The 14,524-nt window shown below is 51.0% G+C and overlaps 1 protein-coding gene across 1 annotated transcript in view; it reads left to right on the top strand.

Moving 5' to 3' along the window:
• MEI1 (meiotic double-stranded break formation protein 1) overlaps positions 1-14,524 on the top strand; it is a 58,294-nt gene that overhangs the window by 41,719 nt on the left and 2,051 nt on the right. Inside the window, exons 22-29 of the mRNA XM_045835009.1 lie at positions 386-490; positions 2,216-2,326; positions 2,633-2,793; positions 4,688-4,769; positions 4,953-5,128; positions 12,088-12,169; positions 12,644-12,750; positions 14,225-14,356. Of these exons, the coding sequence (XP_045690965.1) occupies positions 386-490; positions 2,216-2,326; positions 2,633-2,793; positions 4,688-4,769; positions 4,953-5,128; positions 12,088-12,169; positions 12,644-12,750; positions 14,225-14,356 (956 nt within the window). The remainder of the gene's footprint in view (positions 1-385; positions 491-2,215; positions 2,327-2,632; positions 2,794-4,687; positions 4,770-4,952; positions 5,129-12,087; positions 12,170-12,643; positions 12,751-14,224; positions 14,357-14,524) is intronic.

The raw sequence follows: 14,524 nt of genomic DNA, 5'->3' as shown, positions 1-14,524 counted from the left end.
ACGATATTTAGTCGAAACACGTGGTAGAAAGACTGTGGGCATTGAATTCAGATTTGGGTTCAAGTCCTGGCCCTGCCACTTATTGGCTGTGGGACCTTGCAGAAGTCACTCAGCCTCTCTAGGCCTCAACTTTCTTTACTGCGAAATAGGAATAAGAGTCCCTGTTTCATTTCATGTGGTTCTAAGGGGATTAAGGGAAATACTGAATTCTTGGTACCCAGCCCCGAACTGGCACTCAGTATTTCAGTTGTCCCCGTGCCCAATGGAGAAGGAAGGAGGAGGAAGTGGGGTAAATCCCAACAAACCATTTACAGCCGGCTGGGTATCGTCTGACCTTGAACTGACTTGAGCCATCAGGCCCCTGACCAGCCCTTCTTCTTCACAGCCTCGGGGAACCTGCCTTTGCTGCTGAGCCTCCTGTCTTTAGTGCAGCTCAGGAACGAGTCGGGACAAGAACTGGACAGCATGGCCATGAAGCTCCTTCACCAAGGTGCCAGCTGTTTGGCACAGTGCTCGCGGGCCCGGGGCTGGGTGGGCTGGGGGTGCTCCTTTCTCCCCTCTTTTCATCCCTTTGGAAGAAGCGAATGAATGTTCCCATAGGCTTCTTGCTAAGGGGCCTTTCAGATCTTTCTCTGCTGTTCTTCGGAGTGTTTGAGAGACACTCCCCAAAATAGGTGTATATATAAAATTATGTGATATGCACAAGCACTGGGGTTGGGAAGGCCTGCACTTGTTCTCACTAGTTGTATAACCTTGGACAGTGACCCAGTCTCTGTGAGCCTTAGGTTCCTCGTGGGTAAAATAATACTACTTCCCGATGTAGGGCTGAGAGAAGGACTGACTGTACATATAGAATCCACGCAGTGTTTGGTGCACAGTAGGCCTACAATGGATACTGTCCATGTAGATCGTTTTTCTGGCAAAGGTTCAGTGCTTCACCTCGGCCCCACAGCTGACTCAGGGTCTGATGGCCCAGTTCACAGTTCTCTCAGTCTCCTTTCTACCCCCACCCCAAACCTTATTAGGACTTTTCATTGCTCATTAATTCAGTTGCCACTTCATAGGAGATGCCCTCAGGAAGATTTACTGAGGAAAGGTTGAAATTAATAGGACAGAATGGCATCTTCAGTATCTGTGAACTGTCAGGTCTTCTGGCCACAAGTGAGGATGGTTCTTTTCCTGCCTGGAGTTCAGACCTCCTCATTTGAAGATCAGTGTCAGGGTCAAAAAGGACCTGTAGGCCCAGCTTGGTGCTGGTCATTGTTGGCCTGTCTGTCAGGTCAGAATGACACTCAGCTGGGAGTGGGGTCTGTGTGTGATAAAATTAGCCATCAGAGGGTCTCTGAGAGGGAGGAATAATGGGCTGAAACACGCACATTAAATGCAATACACATTGACATATAGCCACTGAGTACTTCTATGTGAGAGTTTTGGTGGTAGAGGACTATAGTTCAGGGGTGAGGGTACGTGGTTTGTTTTGGGGGTTGGGGTAGTGGGCCTGATTGTCTGGTTGACCACAGGCCAATTAGAAGTCAGGCTTGATGTGGTTGACAAAAAGGTGAATGGAAACTTAGGTAGGTTTTATATTGGAGTCGCAGGAACAAGGGAGCAAGGAGTGGCAGTTCCCAGGAGGAAAGGGATGTGTTCTCTGTACTTTACGGTGTAGTAACCGCTCTGACGAGGGCTTGCCTTGAGAGCTTAAGGAAGGTCTCATACGGGAGGTGGACTTTGACCTGAATCTTGATTGCTGAACAGGAATTAAGGAGTTAGCCAGATGGGGATGCCGTGAGAGAGAGAATGTGGCAAGCTCAGGGGACTCATATGGATGGCTGCAGAGCTCCTCTGGGAAGGTACTCTCTGTTGCTGGGAGAGTTTGGAGTCTGGGTCTTCTGCCTGTTAAGGGTAGCAGATTGGCTTAGACGACCTCTGCACTGCATCCAGCCTGGAGTCCGTGCTGGTGTGAGCACCGTTACGGGGTACCTCTTGCCCGCCCTAGCTTGTGCAGTCTCCTCTCAGGTGCAGCGGCGGGCTGCCTGCCAGATGCTTATTCGCGGGGAGAGTGTGAAGATGACTTCAGGTTCGTCACTGTGTTTCTTTTCACTGGCTGTAGTACTGAGGACATCCAGTTTGTGCTTGGTCCCCAAGACTGAAGTCTGAAATGAGCTGAGGGCCTTTATCTGTGAGAAGGGTGTCTGGGGACTCTCGTCTTTTGCAGTGAGCAAGCTGTGTGGGGAATGCAGCCCCACTGACACGGACATTCTGCAGCCCTCCTTCAACTTCCTGTACTGGAGCCTTCACCAGACCACACTGGGCAGTCAGAGAAGAGGTGCTGGGGCCCAGGCTGTAAGAGTGACGAGGAGGGGTGCTGGGCAGTGCATGTGGCCCTTGCTGCCCTCAGCTTTCCCATCTTAAAAAAAAATAGAGGGGGGATGTGGCCGGACCAGATGGTCATAAGGGCCTTTCTGGTTCTGATAACCCGTGGTTGTGGAATGTAACCGGGACCCTTAGAACCTCTAGCTGATCCTTGGGTTCATTCACTGGGTATGTGAAGCTCCCATTGGGTTGCTAACTAACCACCGTGTTGGGATTCTGTATAACGCATGTGACCCCTGCCTTGCTGGACCTTCTACAGCTGCTGCAGTGCTCCTGAGCAGTACATCCCTGATGGAGCTTCTAGAGAAGATGCTGGCACTTACCTGGGCTGAGGAAGGCTCTCCCAGGACCACGCTCCTCTGCTCTGCCTGGTTGCTCACCGCCTCCTTCTCTGCCCAACAGCACAGTGGCAGTCTTCAGGTTAGTCTCCAACCCCTGTGGCCTTGGGGCACAGAATGGCATAAAGATCCTGAATTCTTGCCCTGGCTCGTGTGGCTCAGTGGATTGATTGCTGACCTGTGAACCGAAAGGTCACAGGTTTGATTCCCAGTCAGGTCACATACCTGGGTTGCGGGCCAGGTCCCCAGTTAGGGGGCATTCAAGAGGCAACCACACATTGATGCTTCTCTCCCTCCCTTCCTCTCTATCTAAAATAAATAAATAAATCTTATTTTTTAAAATTTAAAAAATAATGAAGTGACCTCTAGGTGGCAGATCTATGCTATAGCAGAACTGCAGGTGTGCAGGAACCTTTCCTGCTTTTCTGTGTGGAGCACGTGGACCTGCCCACATCCCTGACCGTCACTGCCTGGGCGGAAGCCTGCCCCGAGTCCTTGGCTCTGCCTTGGCCCTCAACTCCTGCCTGGCCACTTGCGTCACTGCCTTCACTTTGCGTCCTTCCCACTCACTGCCCTAGAGCTTCGGCCTGTTGTTCTTCCTCACTGCTAACGCGGCCTCTTCGTAATCATAGTCTCCTGGCCCCCACCCGCTCCCCTCCTCCACATCTGTCCCCGAAGCCGCAGTCTGTCTGAACTGCCCCTCTGCCTGTGCTCCTTTGGCTTTTTGTCCCGCACGTGGCTGCTTAGCCCCTCTTACCTGGCCCCTCTGCGGCCTTGTGTTCTGCGTCCCACCTCCGGCCCGTCCTCTGACCAGGTGTTTTCAGTTCTCCCAGTCACCTGTGCTCCTTCCCATCTCCGACCCTGTGTTTGCTTGTTTTTGATTGATTGATTGGTTCTTAATAGCCTTTGTTTTCCGGACAGTTTTAGATTACAGAAAAATTGAGTGCACAGCACAGAGAGTCCCCATGTTGTTAGAGGAAGCCCCCACACAGTTTTCCTCTATTAACATCTCGCGTTAGTATGGAACAGCCCTAACTTTACACAGGTTGGTTCTCCTGCTAGAACCACCAGCCTACAGACGTTTTTGAAGCACTGCTTTGTGCCGCTGTGTGAGAGACCCAAGCAGAGGAGAAGCAGTTCCCGCAGCTGGTGTTCTAGATGAGGGATGCAGAGCAGACTCATGGCTTTGAGCCTGCCACCCCCACTAACCCCACAGGGCACTGCTTCGTTTTTAAAGTTTATTTCTTTTTTTAAATGTTATTTATTTATTTTTCGAGACAGTGGAAGGGAGGGAGAAAGAGAGGGAGAGAAGCATCAATGTGTGGTTGCCTCTCATTCGCCCCCTGCTGGGGACCTGGCCGGCAACCCAGGCCTGTGCCCTGACTGGAAATGGGGCGGGTGACCCTTTGGTTTGCAGGCCGGTTCTCAGTCCACTGAGCCACGCCAGCCAGGGCACAGGGCACAGGGCACTGCTTTGACTTGAAGGATCACATTCACCAGTGCTGCTCCTCAGCTGTTCCTCATGGTAGCTCTGGAGGCAGTGAGCGCAGGCGACGTCGTCCCCATTTCCTGGCTGAAGGAAGGAAACGCGGTGGCTCGCCCATGGCCGCGCAGCTGGCCACTGCCAGAGCCAGGGTTTTGGTTCTGGACTGCCTGGCTCCAGGTCTCAGTCAGTCAGGAGGTGGTCTGAGGCAGGGACCAGACCCCAGCAGAGGCCCTGGAAGGCTCCCTGGTGGAGGAAGTCCTTGAGGATGGGGGAGACTTAAGAGAAGTGGGGTTCTCCAGGTAAGGGTTTGATTTCCCTCCCCACATTCCGGAATCCGGGGCTGGTGAGGCGCGCGAGACCACGTGTGGCCTCCTCTGCCATTCTGGATGCCGCTGGGATGTGTGGGTGGGTAGAACGGATATTGGGGTAGGTCCTTTTCTGTCTGAGCTCCCAGAACATGGGGCTGTCCTTTCACCCCCTGCCCTGCCAGGTCCACCAGACACTGTCCGTGGAGCTGGACCAAGTGCTGAAGGCCCTCAGCTTTCCAAAGAAAAAGGCTGCGCTGCTCTCAGGTGCGGGCTCAGGGGCCTCCAGCAGTAAAAGAAAAGCTTTCCCCTTGGATTCTGAGTGGATCACCCCTCCCAGACCAGCCTGCGGTCACCCCACTATTATCAACATTGTTTCCCCCTCCGACAGAGCTGGGTGGAGGTGGGGAAGAAGGCAGGGACCGGATGTAAGGGGTTTCTTGCTTTCAGCCGCTATCTTACGCTTCCTGCGGACAGCCCTGCAGCAAAGCTTTTCCTCTGCCCTGGTGACTCTGGTGCCCTCAGGGGCCCGGCCACCGCCAGCCCCTGAGGACACTGTCCTAGCTCCACTGGGAACATCACAAGTGCTGTCCTTGGTCATTGGACTGCAGAACCTCTTGGTGCAGGTAAGGCCTTTGCCGAGTGGGTCCCTAGTAGTGGGGCCTGCTTCTCCCAGGACAAGAGCAGGGGGAATGGCTGCCTCTCAGGGCCTGGGGGTGGATTGATTGGGACTTTCAAAGTTACAGTGATGGAAATGAAACTCAGACTGGCTCATAACTGAGAGGTCCAGGGGTCAGTGCTGGCTTCAGGCAGAGCTGGATCCCAGAGGCTCAGACAATGTCATCAGAACTGTCTCCATCTCTTGGCTTTATTGTCATGGGATGGCAGGATGACCAACAGCTGCCCCTGGCTTATATCATTCCAGCAGAAAGGTTTCTCCCTTTCCCAGCAGTCCCCAGAATTGAATCTCATTAGCCTGGCTTGGGCAATGTGCCAGTCAGTCACTGTGGCCGGGGCATGGGAAGCTCTGATCGCTCTGGCTTGAGTCAATGCCCTCTGCTGGAGGCTGGCTGGGGCTTATGGTCAGCTCCCCATAACCTACATGGAGCAAACATGAGAGAGGGATGGTCTGCAAAAGAAAGCCGCTCCCAGAAGGAGGAGGACTGGATCTGGGGCAAGCAAGTACAGAAGATGTCTCCCCAGGAGGGGTTTGTATCTTACAGCTTAGAGGACTTTTGGAGAGTGTTGTTCAGCCATCCAGCACACACTGTGAAGGCTGGTGGGGGCATGGAGATAAGTCAGGTGCCTGCCTTTGAGTAGTTAACAGTTGTAGGGAGGATGGTGCCTTGTGGACAGAGGGTGTTACACACTGTGTGGTCAGTGCTGAGCTAAAGCACTGCACTGTGGGGGCACAGGGCGTAACTAAGAGGCTGGTGTAGGGTGAGTGTGGGGCCGGCTGTCAGAGAAGGCTTTCTCGGGGAGGTGCCTGAGCTGGGCTAGAAAGACCAAGTGACTTGTCCGAGGTCCCCAAAGGCAGGGGCATCAGAGATGGGATTGGTCTGGACAGCAGCACCATTTCAGTCTCTAATATGGACTCATTCTCTGTCCCTGGCCTTGTGGCCTGTTTTCTGTTCTTGATTTTTGCTTTCAAGGATCTTATTGTCTATTATTTTGAAATATGAGCTCATCACTGTAGGGTGACCGAGGCCCCAGACATTTATGCTGTTTTAGACCTGGACTCTCTTTTCCTGCCCTTTGGCACTTGCTCAAGACAGAGTCACAGATCCACATGGTCTGATCTGATGGCAAGGTACTCCCAGCACAAGAAGAGGGAGGTGGGGCACCCTGCAGATGAGTGAGAGGAGTTGCAGAGACTTCTTGGGGGGCCTTGAGTAGAGTGGGCCCCACTCAGTGCCCAGATAATGACTGCACACGTATGATGTGGCTATTGACTGTGGGCGATGATGCTTAAGGATTGGTCCCCACTGGGCCTGTGCACAGGCTGGGGGGTTGGGAAATGGAAGGAGCTAGAGGGTGCTCCAGGAGTGGGCCCTGTGCTGGCTCTGGGGTCGCGGGTCTTGTCCTGTCAGCACATCTGTGTACAGCATTCACATCGTTGTGCAAACGCCACCAGCACCCATCTCTAGAACTTTGTAGGTGCGCTGGCCAGAGTCACACAGATCTGCGTCATAGCCCCTGGCTGGCCCCTAACTCTGAAGGAGTTTAGCACATTGATCCTCATTTTCTCTATCTGCAAAATAAAAGCATTAAGCAATGCGGGCCTTTGTGCAGGAATGGAGCATAGTGGAGGGAAGTCTGGGTTGCAGGGAGGATGGAGACAGGTCCAGGGTTCCCTGTGGTGGGCCACATGGGGGAGGGAGGACAAGTCTGTGTCAGTGGAGCATCCAAAGCAGGGCCGTGGTCCCTGCTGTGATTTGGGTGGCACGGGAGTAAGGAGGAGCCAGGGACAGACTTCTCTTCTGCTTAGTTTTAAAAGGGTCACACAGGACTGTAAATCTCTGAGTACCTCCCAGAGCAGAAAAGAAATAGGTTTGTTCTGGGTTTTCCTGGGATGGAGACCGAGGCCAGTGCGTGGAGCCATAGGAAGACAGGAAGAGGCCCTTTCTCATGGCCAGGACTGTCTGTGGGTAGATCGGGAGGAGTGGAGAGGAGTGTCTCCTGGCTGGGGGCTCCTGAGCAGAAACCAGGTCTCCCGTGAGAACTCCTGCTAGAGAGTGGGACAGACATCGGTTTAGGTGACCTTAAGGTTTCTTTCAACACTGGGATTCTGTTTCAGGGGAAGGGAATGCTCACGAAACAGAGGCCCAGGGGTACACTGTGGGAGGACAGGCCCAAGTCACTGAGGAGGAGACTGGAAGGAGAACTAAAAATAGCCACGTCAGTATACATTATGTAGTTAGCACTTTTCAGTTTCCGAGATCCTCTATGTCTGTGATCTCATGGCTCTCACACAAGTCACCCTTATGAGATAGAAGACTGTAGATCAGAGACGTCGTGTGATTGCCACAGGGTCTCACAGCTTGTGAGGTGACCTGAGATTAGAGGTGGAGGAGGAGCAAATGAAGTTCTCAAGGGGCTCATTTCCTGGCAGAGCTGGGCAGTGGTCCAGTTTGGCGGGGGCACAGCAGCCCTGGGGATGCAATGAAGAGAGCTCCAAGAATTATGTGTGGTTAGAAGGAAGTACTGGGTAAGCTGTCTGGGGCAGAGGGTGAGACCCCTGGCTGGGACTAGAGGGTCCATGAGGAGTGCTCCAGTCCCATGTCCCACCATCTACCAATGTGAACCGTTTGGATGGTAGACAGAATTCAGATGAAGATCAAAACTTCCATTTTATTGGTACAGCCCAAGGGAGAAAATGGCTATTATATAAGGACACTGACCTTCCGACAACCTCACCCCAGAGTTAAATATACTCCCCCAGTCATAGGCAGAGCTGGACAACCCCAGGACTCCTGTCCCCACCTCCTGGCGAGCCTACCCTTCGGCCAAGAGCAGACCAAACCATCCTTTTCTATAGACAGTGGGTTCAAGTGAGTGCTGTAGAGGCTGAGCCGAGCGTATTTCTCCTCGAAGAATCACCTGTTGTTCTGGTCATCCTTCCTTCTCTGGGAAGGAGGTGGACACGGGCAGAGGCAGGTGTTACTCTGGGAGAGGAAACGTGAGGACGCCCTGAAGTGGCGGCAGGTGGCTTGTGCCTCTGGAGGAGAGTGGGACTGCAGGGTTTTGGACTTGCTGAGTAGCCTGTGCTGAGTGAGGGGAGATGGGCCGCCTCCTCCACCCGGGGTCCTGCTGCTCAGACACACCCTTAAGTGTGCACCTGACAGGTGTTGACAAGTATCAGGTGTGAAGGGGTACAGAGGCTTAGCCTGCTCAGAGCAGTCACGTGTCTCCATCTGGCCCTGCACCTGGAGGTTTAAAATGAGGCTCTGTGGACGGGTTGGTTTTGCTTTCTATAATTTTCTAAGCGGGGTCAGATGGTCTCTGTGTTCTTTCAGGCTGGCTTCTCTGATTCCGGTGCAGCTGCTACATCCCTGGGGAGTCCTGTGGGAGGGAGCATGCAGACCTGAGACATGTCCTTTGTGCTCAGACTTCGCTCTCTGATTGGGGTGGGAGTGGAATGTGTTACCAGTTTGGAAACCAGGGAGCCAATTAGTTTTACCAGACTTGAGGCTTTGAGTGAAAGGACCATTCCTAGAAGAGCAGATGTTGATGTCAGGTTAAGGGTCTGGAGAGTGGGAGGTGGGGAGGATGGGGCGATAACCTTTACTGACTGCCTACTCTGTACAAGCAGTTGAGCTGTTATCTATTCATCACGATTCTGTAAGGTAGCAATTATCATCTCAGTTTTATAGACAAGAAAACAGAGTCCTGGAGACACTAGGTAACTTGCCAAAGGTCACAATTCAAACCTAAGTCTTTTGGCTACAAGACCCAAGTTCTTTCAGTGTCTCAAGAAGCACATCTTGTGAATAGAAGCCATTGTTGCCTGAGAGGCAGTCCCTGGTTTTCCTAATGCCCAGCAGCCCCAGCTCCTCACCCACCATCCCGGGAGCCCTTGCTGGTTGTGTGAGGTCATAGGACAGAGGGTCAGAGAGTGGCACTATGGCCACAGCTCCTCACCAGGTTGGGAAGCTGAGGCAAGCTGGTCCATGGCTCAGTGGTCTTGAGTACCTGGAAAGAGACTGGAAGTGCCCACTGGTTAAGAGTTAATTTTAGCCCTGGCTGCTGTGCTCAGCAGATTGAGCACAGGACTGTGAAGTAGAGGATCGCTGGTTCAATTCCCAGTGAGGGCACATGCCTGGGTTGCAGGCCAAGTTCCCCGGTATTAGGCACGTGAGAGGCAATTACACATCGATTTTTCTCTCCCTCTCTTTCTCCCTCCCTTCCCCTCTGTCTAAAAATAAATGAATACAATCTTAAAAAAAAAGTTAATTTTAGACTGGAGAAGGAGAAAGGGCACAAAGCTGTTAACCTAAAAAGAAAAGACCTTTCTAAGTGGAAGGCAAGAAGCATTTGAGATTAAAAAAAAAGAACACCTATTCAGGAATCACTGATTCTGGCAGAAATCCAAACAGGCTTCCAATTAGGAGGCAAAGGCGAGAGGTTATGGGAGGGAAGAACGATTACATCTACAGAAGGAAGGCATTTCTATTGCTGCAATAAACTAACATAGTGATGCTAATTCTAAACAATGTTTTAAATTTTCAGTCTGGTAGCCATCAGTCTGCTAGTCATAGTATCCACTTTCTTATTCTTATTGGGAACAGTTCTTTGGGACACAATGTTGCTTTGGGCCCAGTTGAAAGGTTATTTTGCCCTGTTTTAACATTCCAAAAGTTTGAGGCTTAAGACTTGTGAGGCAGATCCTCTTGGATGGCAGCTTCGACACTGCATTTTAAAGTGACTCCATCATAATTACTATTTTTGTTTGTTTTACAAGGCCTAGGGTTTGGTTCTAGACTTGCCAACTACTAAACAGGTGTTCTCAGGTCAAGTATTTTTTTTCCTCTGGGCCTCACTTTCGCAGCAGTAAAATAAAGTTGGGTGTGTTAGCTCAACCACCTTAAGCTGTGTGCCTTGGAGGCTTTAGGGGTTCTGTGCAGGAGACTCAGGGCTTGTGAAAGGAGGGGCATGATTCCCGTTACACAATTCACTGAGACAGTCATCGTTCACTGAGTGTTTACTCCGAGCGGAGCACTGGTTAAACACTGTATCCGTTTCTCATCTCGCCCTCTCAGCAACCCAGTAATCTCTCTCTTACCACTCAGCAAGGTCAAGTAACCTTGGCCAGGGTCACACATGTGGTCAGTGACGCAGCGAGGATTGAAATCTGAGTCTGCCCCATACCCTTAGCCATCAGGCAGCTGTCTTCCGAAGAACAGCAGGAGGAGAGCATAGGGTTTTTTGTTAGTTTGCTTTTACATTTAAAAAATTTTGTTTTATTGAGATGTAACTTATATGCAATAAAATTCACTGGTTTTTAAGTGTAGACTTAGATGATTTCTAATTCTCTTGCTATGGAATATTTCCATGACCCCAAAAAGTGTTCTTGTGCCCTTTTGAAGTAAATCCCTGCTCCCCATTTCTGACCCTTGGCAAACACCAATCTGCTTTCTGTCACTATAGCTTTACCATTTCTAGAATTTCGTATAAATGCAATCATACAATAAGTGATCTTGTGTGTCTAGCTTCTTTCACTCAGGTCAATGCTTTTGAGATTCATTCATACTGTAGTGTGTGTCATTACTTCATTTCTTTTTATCGGTGAGTAGTAGTAGTCCATTACATGGCTGTCACAATTTGTTTATCCATTAACTTGTTGATAGGTATTTGGGACTTCCAGTTATATGGCTGTCATGAATTAAGTCACTCTTAATACTCTTAAGTCTTGGTGTGGATACATGTTTTTATTTCTCTTGGGCGAAAACCTAGGAGTGGGATTTCTGGGTCAAATGATGTATTCGTTTTCTATAGTTGTGTAACAAGTTACCACAAACTTAAGGGCTTAACACAACAACACAACACCCATTTATTATCGCACAGTTCTCTGCATCAGAAATCTGGGCCGGCTCAACTCAGGGTCTCCCAAGGCTGAGCACGAGGTGGTGGCTAGCTTGGGCACTTACCCGGGACATCTGGGAAACAGCCCGTTTCTCCCTCCGGGGCCTCTCCCAGCTCTCTGAGGCTGCCCACGTTCTTTCTCACGTGGCCCCTCCTTTTCTCACGGGCAGTGAATGTTGATCCTTCTCACATTTCTAGCGTCTCTGGTTCTTCTGCCACCGGCCAGAGAAAACTGCCTTTAAAGGGCTGGTGTGGACTGATGGGACCCACCTGAACAGTCTCCCTTTTGCCATCTGTGTAACATAATCACAGGAGTAACATCTGGGAGCAAAGGTCATGGGACCATCTTAAAATTCTGTCCACCACATACACTAAGTGTATGTCTAACTTCATAAGAAACCATCAAAAAAAAAATAAATAAAAGGAGAAAACTGTATATGAACAATGATTAATAAAAAAAAAAAAAACAGAAACCATCAAACTATTTTCCAAAGGGGCTGCACCATTTTACCTTCCCAGAAGAAGTAAATGAGAGTTTCACTTGCTTGATATTTTGGCCAACATTCTGTATCATCAGTCTTTTTAATTTGAGCTGTTGGTGAGTGTGTAGTGATAGTTCATGGTGGTTTTAATTTGCATTTCCCTCATGACTATGATAGATCTTTTCACATGCTTATTAGTGCATAAAATTTTGTTTGATGAAAGGTTCAGGTACTTAAAAAAAAGGTTGAAACCTACTGGCTTAGATAAACTGAATCTCTTAGATCTCTTAGTGGGGCCCATGGGCCATCTCCTCTGCTGAAACAAAGTAGTCTCTGTAGGTAAATCATCAGCATAAGCGCTGTGCTTTGTTGTGAGTGGGTGAGAAATGAAACAACCAATCCCAAATCTGAAATTATGAAATCCAAATTGTTCTGAAAACCAGATGTTTTTTTCTTGGTTGGCACCAAAATCCACTGGTAGCAAAGCCTGACATAAATATCTGTTTTTTGTTTTCTTGCAGAAGGACCCTCTGTTGTCCCATGCCTGTGTCGGCTGCCTGGAGGCCTTGCTTGACTACCTGCATGCCAGAAACCCAGATATGGGTAGAAACTCTCCCCATTCTCTGATGTTCCCATGCGGGAAACGGGGCAGGGGGGCGGGCAGCCTCTGTTACCTCCTGCTCCAGACTGCCATCCCCTTGTTCTGCACGGCACACTAATTTTGTCCAATTCTTTTAACAACCCTGCACGGGCAGTGTTGTGCCTGGTATGCAGATGAGGACACTGAGGCTCAGAGAGGTCAGGCAACACACCCACCAGTCATAAAGCTATTAAGTGGCAGAGCTCTTCCTGCTGCCCGCCTCCCTCAACAGTGGGGTATGTGGTCTCCCGGAGCCAGGCTGCAGAGGTCGATAGAAGCCTAGGGAAGAAAGCAGCTTCCTTGGGTCGCCTGTCCAGCACCCTGCCTCCAGCTGAGTAACCCTTTTTGAGCCAGCAGGGGAAAGTGCTCCTTAGTAATGTCCCAAGACCTTTGGAAAAGCAGCACCGACAGCCCATGGTGACTGGTGTTTCCTATAGCACTACACGTGGCCTCCCAGCCTTGGAATAGGTTTTTGCTGTTTACGCTCCTGGATGCTGGAGAGAATTCTTTCCTCAGGCCTGAGATCTTGAGGCTCATGACTCTGGTAAGTGCGGAAAGGGTGGTCTTGTGGTCTGGATAATGTCATGAGCTGGATGGTCCTGAGGAGGCCAGGGTCGCCTTAGTTTTAGGTAACCCTAATCCTCAAAAGGTAGAGGGGGCTGGGTAGACCTTCACCCTGCCAGAGGCCTTCACCCTGCTCAGAGAATTGCTCTCAAGGCCCAATCTCCCCACCCCCGAAGAGCCAGATATTTTCGTCCACGCCCTCATAAAGCATCGACCAGAGCCGGCCTGCCACATGCCGGGTCCTACCCCAGGGACTAGAGATGCCGATGAGCCAAATGCTCTGCCCTTGAGGATCTCTGTGTAGAAAAGGAGAGAGACGAGGAAACTGTAGTTAGAGTGGGACGTTATCCGTGCCAGAGTAGAAGAGGTGCTAAGGGCCTGGTTCGCAGTAAGTGCCTGCTGAATAAACAACAAAACATCTGGAGAGCTTCCGGGTCAGTGAACACTTAGACATTTGGGGAAGCTGTGTGTCCCCATACCGTACCTTGACCTGTGCATCTCTTGCATTTGGCTATTCCTGAGTTATATCCTTTTATAATAAACCGGTGATCCAATCAGCAACAAAGGCCCAGAGAATTTAAATGATTTGCCTAAAGCCCACACAGAGACTTTCTGATCTCAGGCAAACCAGGGACCTTGGCTGCTTCTACCTCATAGCTCCACTGTCTCAACACCGGGGCTGCGTGTTTGCCGCCGAATGGCAAGGGAAGCACGGGGATGGCACACTGGCTCCTGCCTAACTACAAATGGGCGTTCCAGGAAGGAGGGAAGGACGAGATGTGAATGAGTAGTTGTAGCGTCTCCTACAAGCTGTCATGTAGTAGGCGCTCAATTAAAACGCAACGATTATAAAATACAAAAACCATGAGCCTGGTAGTACAGTGGATCGTGCAGTGGATGATAGTGCAGTGGATTGGCGAATAAATCGGTGCTAGGCTGGGAAGAGAGTAAGTGACTCTGAAGAAGAAAGAAAGTGCTCTGCCAGCGCTGGGAGGGGGAGGTGAATACAAGTGTAGTCGGCACTGGTGCCTGTCTGTAATAAAATGAAAGAAGGTCATTAGTGAGCATACCATTTTAGCCGAGGCCTGAAGGACTAATAGGCAAAGAGAGGGCAGTGTGACCCAGGCAGTGAAGTGAGCGCAGAACACAATGAGCAGACGGTGGTGTGTTTGGGTAACCACACGCAGTCCATTTTGGTCACAGGTGTGAGGCGCAAGGCCAGGGGTGGGGAGTTCCTGAAGGGCCACCTCTCTCAGGGTCTGAAGTCTGTTGCATTTACCCCACTCTTCCGTGGCACAACCCCAACCCTGCTCACCGACTCTGAGCTCCTAGAAGGCAGGGCGCTGTGGGCTACAGATCAGCGTCCTTAGCCCAGCGCCGAGCACAGCAGGGGCACAGGCAATGTCTGTGAATGGAAATGCTGAATTGCTCCATGTTTGGGGCTTCTTGGGCAGTTTGTGCGGTTCCAGAGCAGCAGCATCCTCTCTCATGAAGAGGTGGGTCTTGTTCTGCAAGGCGCAGCTTTGGCTGACCTCTCCGCCCTCTCGAACACCACACTCCAGGCTCTGCGTGGTTTCCTCCTGCAGGTGTGTAGGAAGGGGGTGCGTGTAGTCACTGAGGCTAGACCCTCCACACCCTCATCTCTGTGGAGGGTGGGGGCTCCGGCCACAGCAGCCAGTGATGGGGCAGGAGTACAGGGGGTGGAGGGAGGGGGGAGGGCCTGTGTGGAGGAGGCTCCGAAAAGGCCCGTCTTC

This window comes from Phyllostomus hastatus, unplaced genomic scaffold, assembly GCF_019186645.2.
Source record: "Phyllostomus hastatus isolate PE091 unplaced genomic scaffold, TTU_PhHast_1.1 phas_contig_198, whole genome shotgun sequence".
NCBI lineage: Eukaryota > Metazoa > Chordata > Mammalia > Chiroptera > Phyllostomidae > Phyllostomus > Phyllostomus hastatus.
This window is presented reverse-complemented; position numbering and strand designations above follow the sequence as displayed.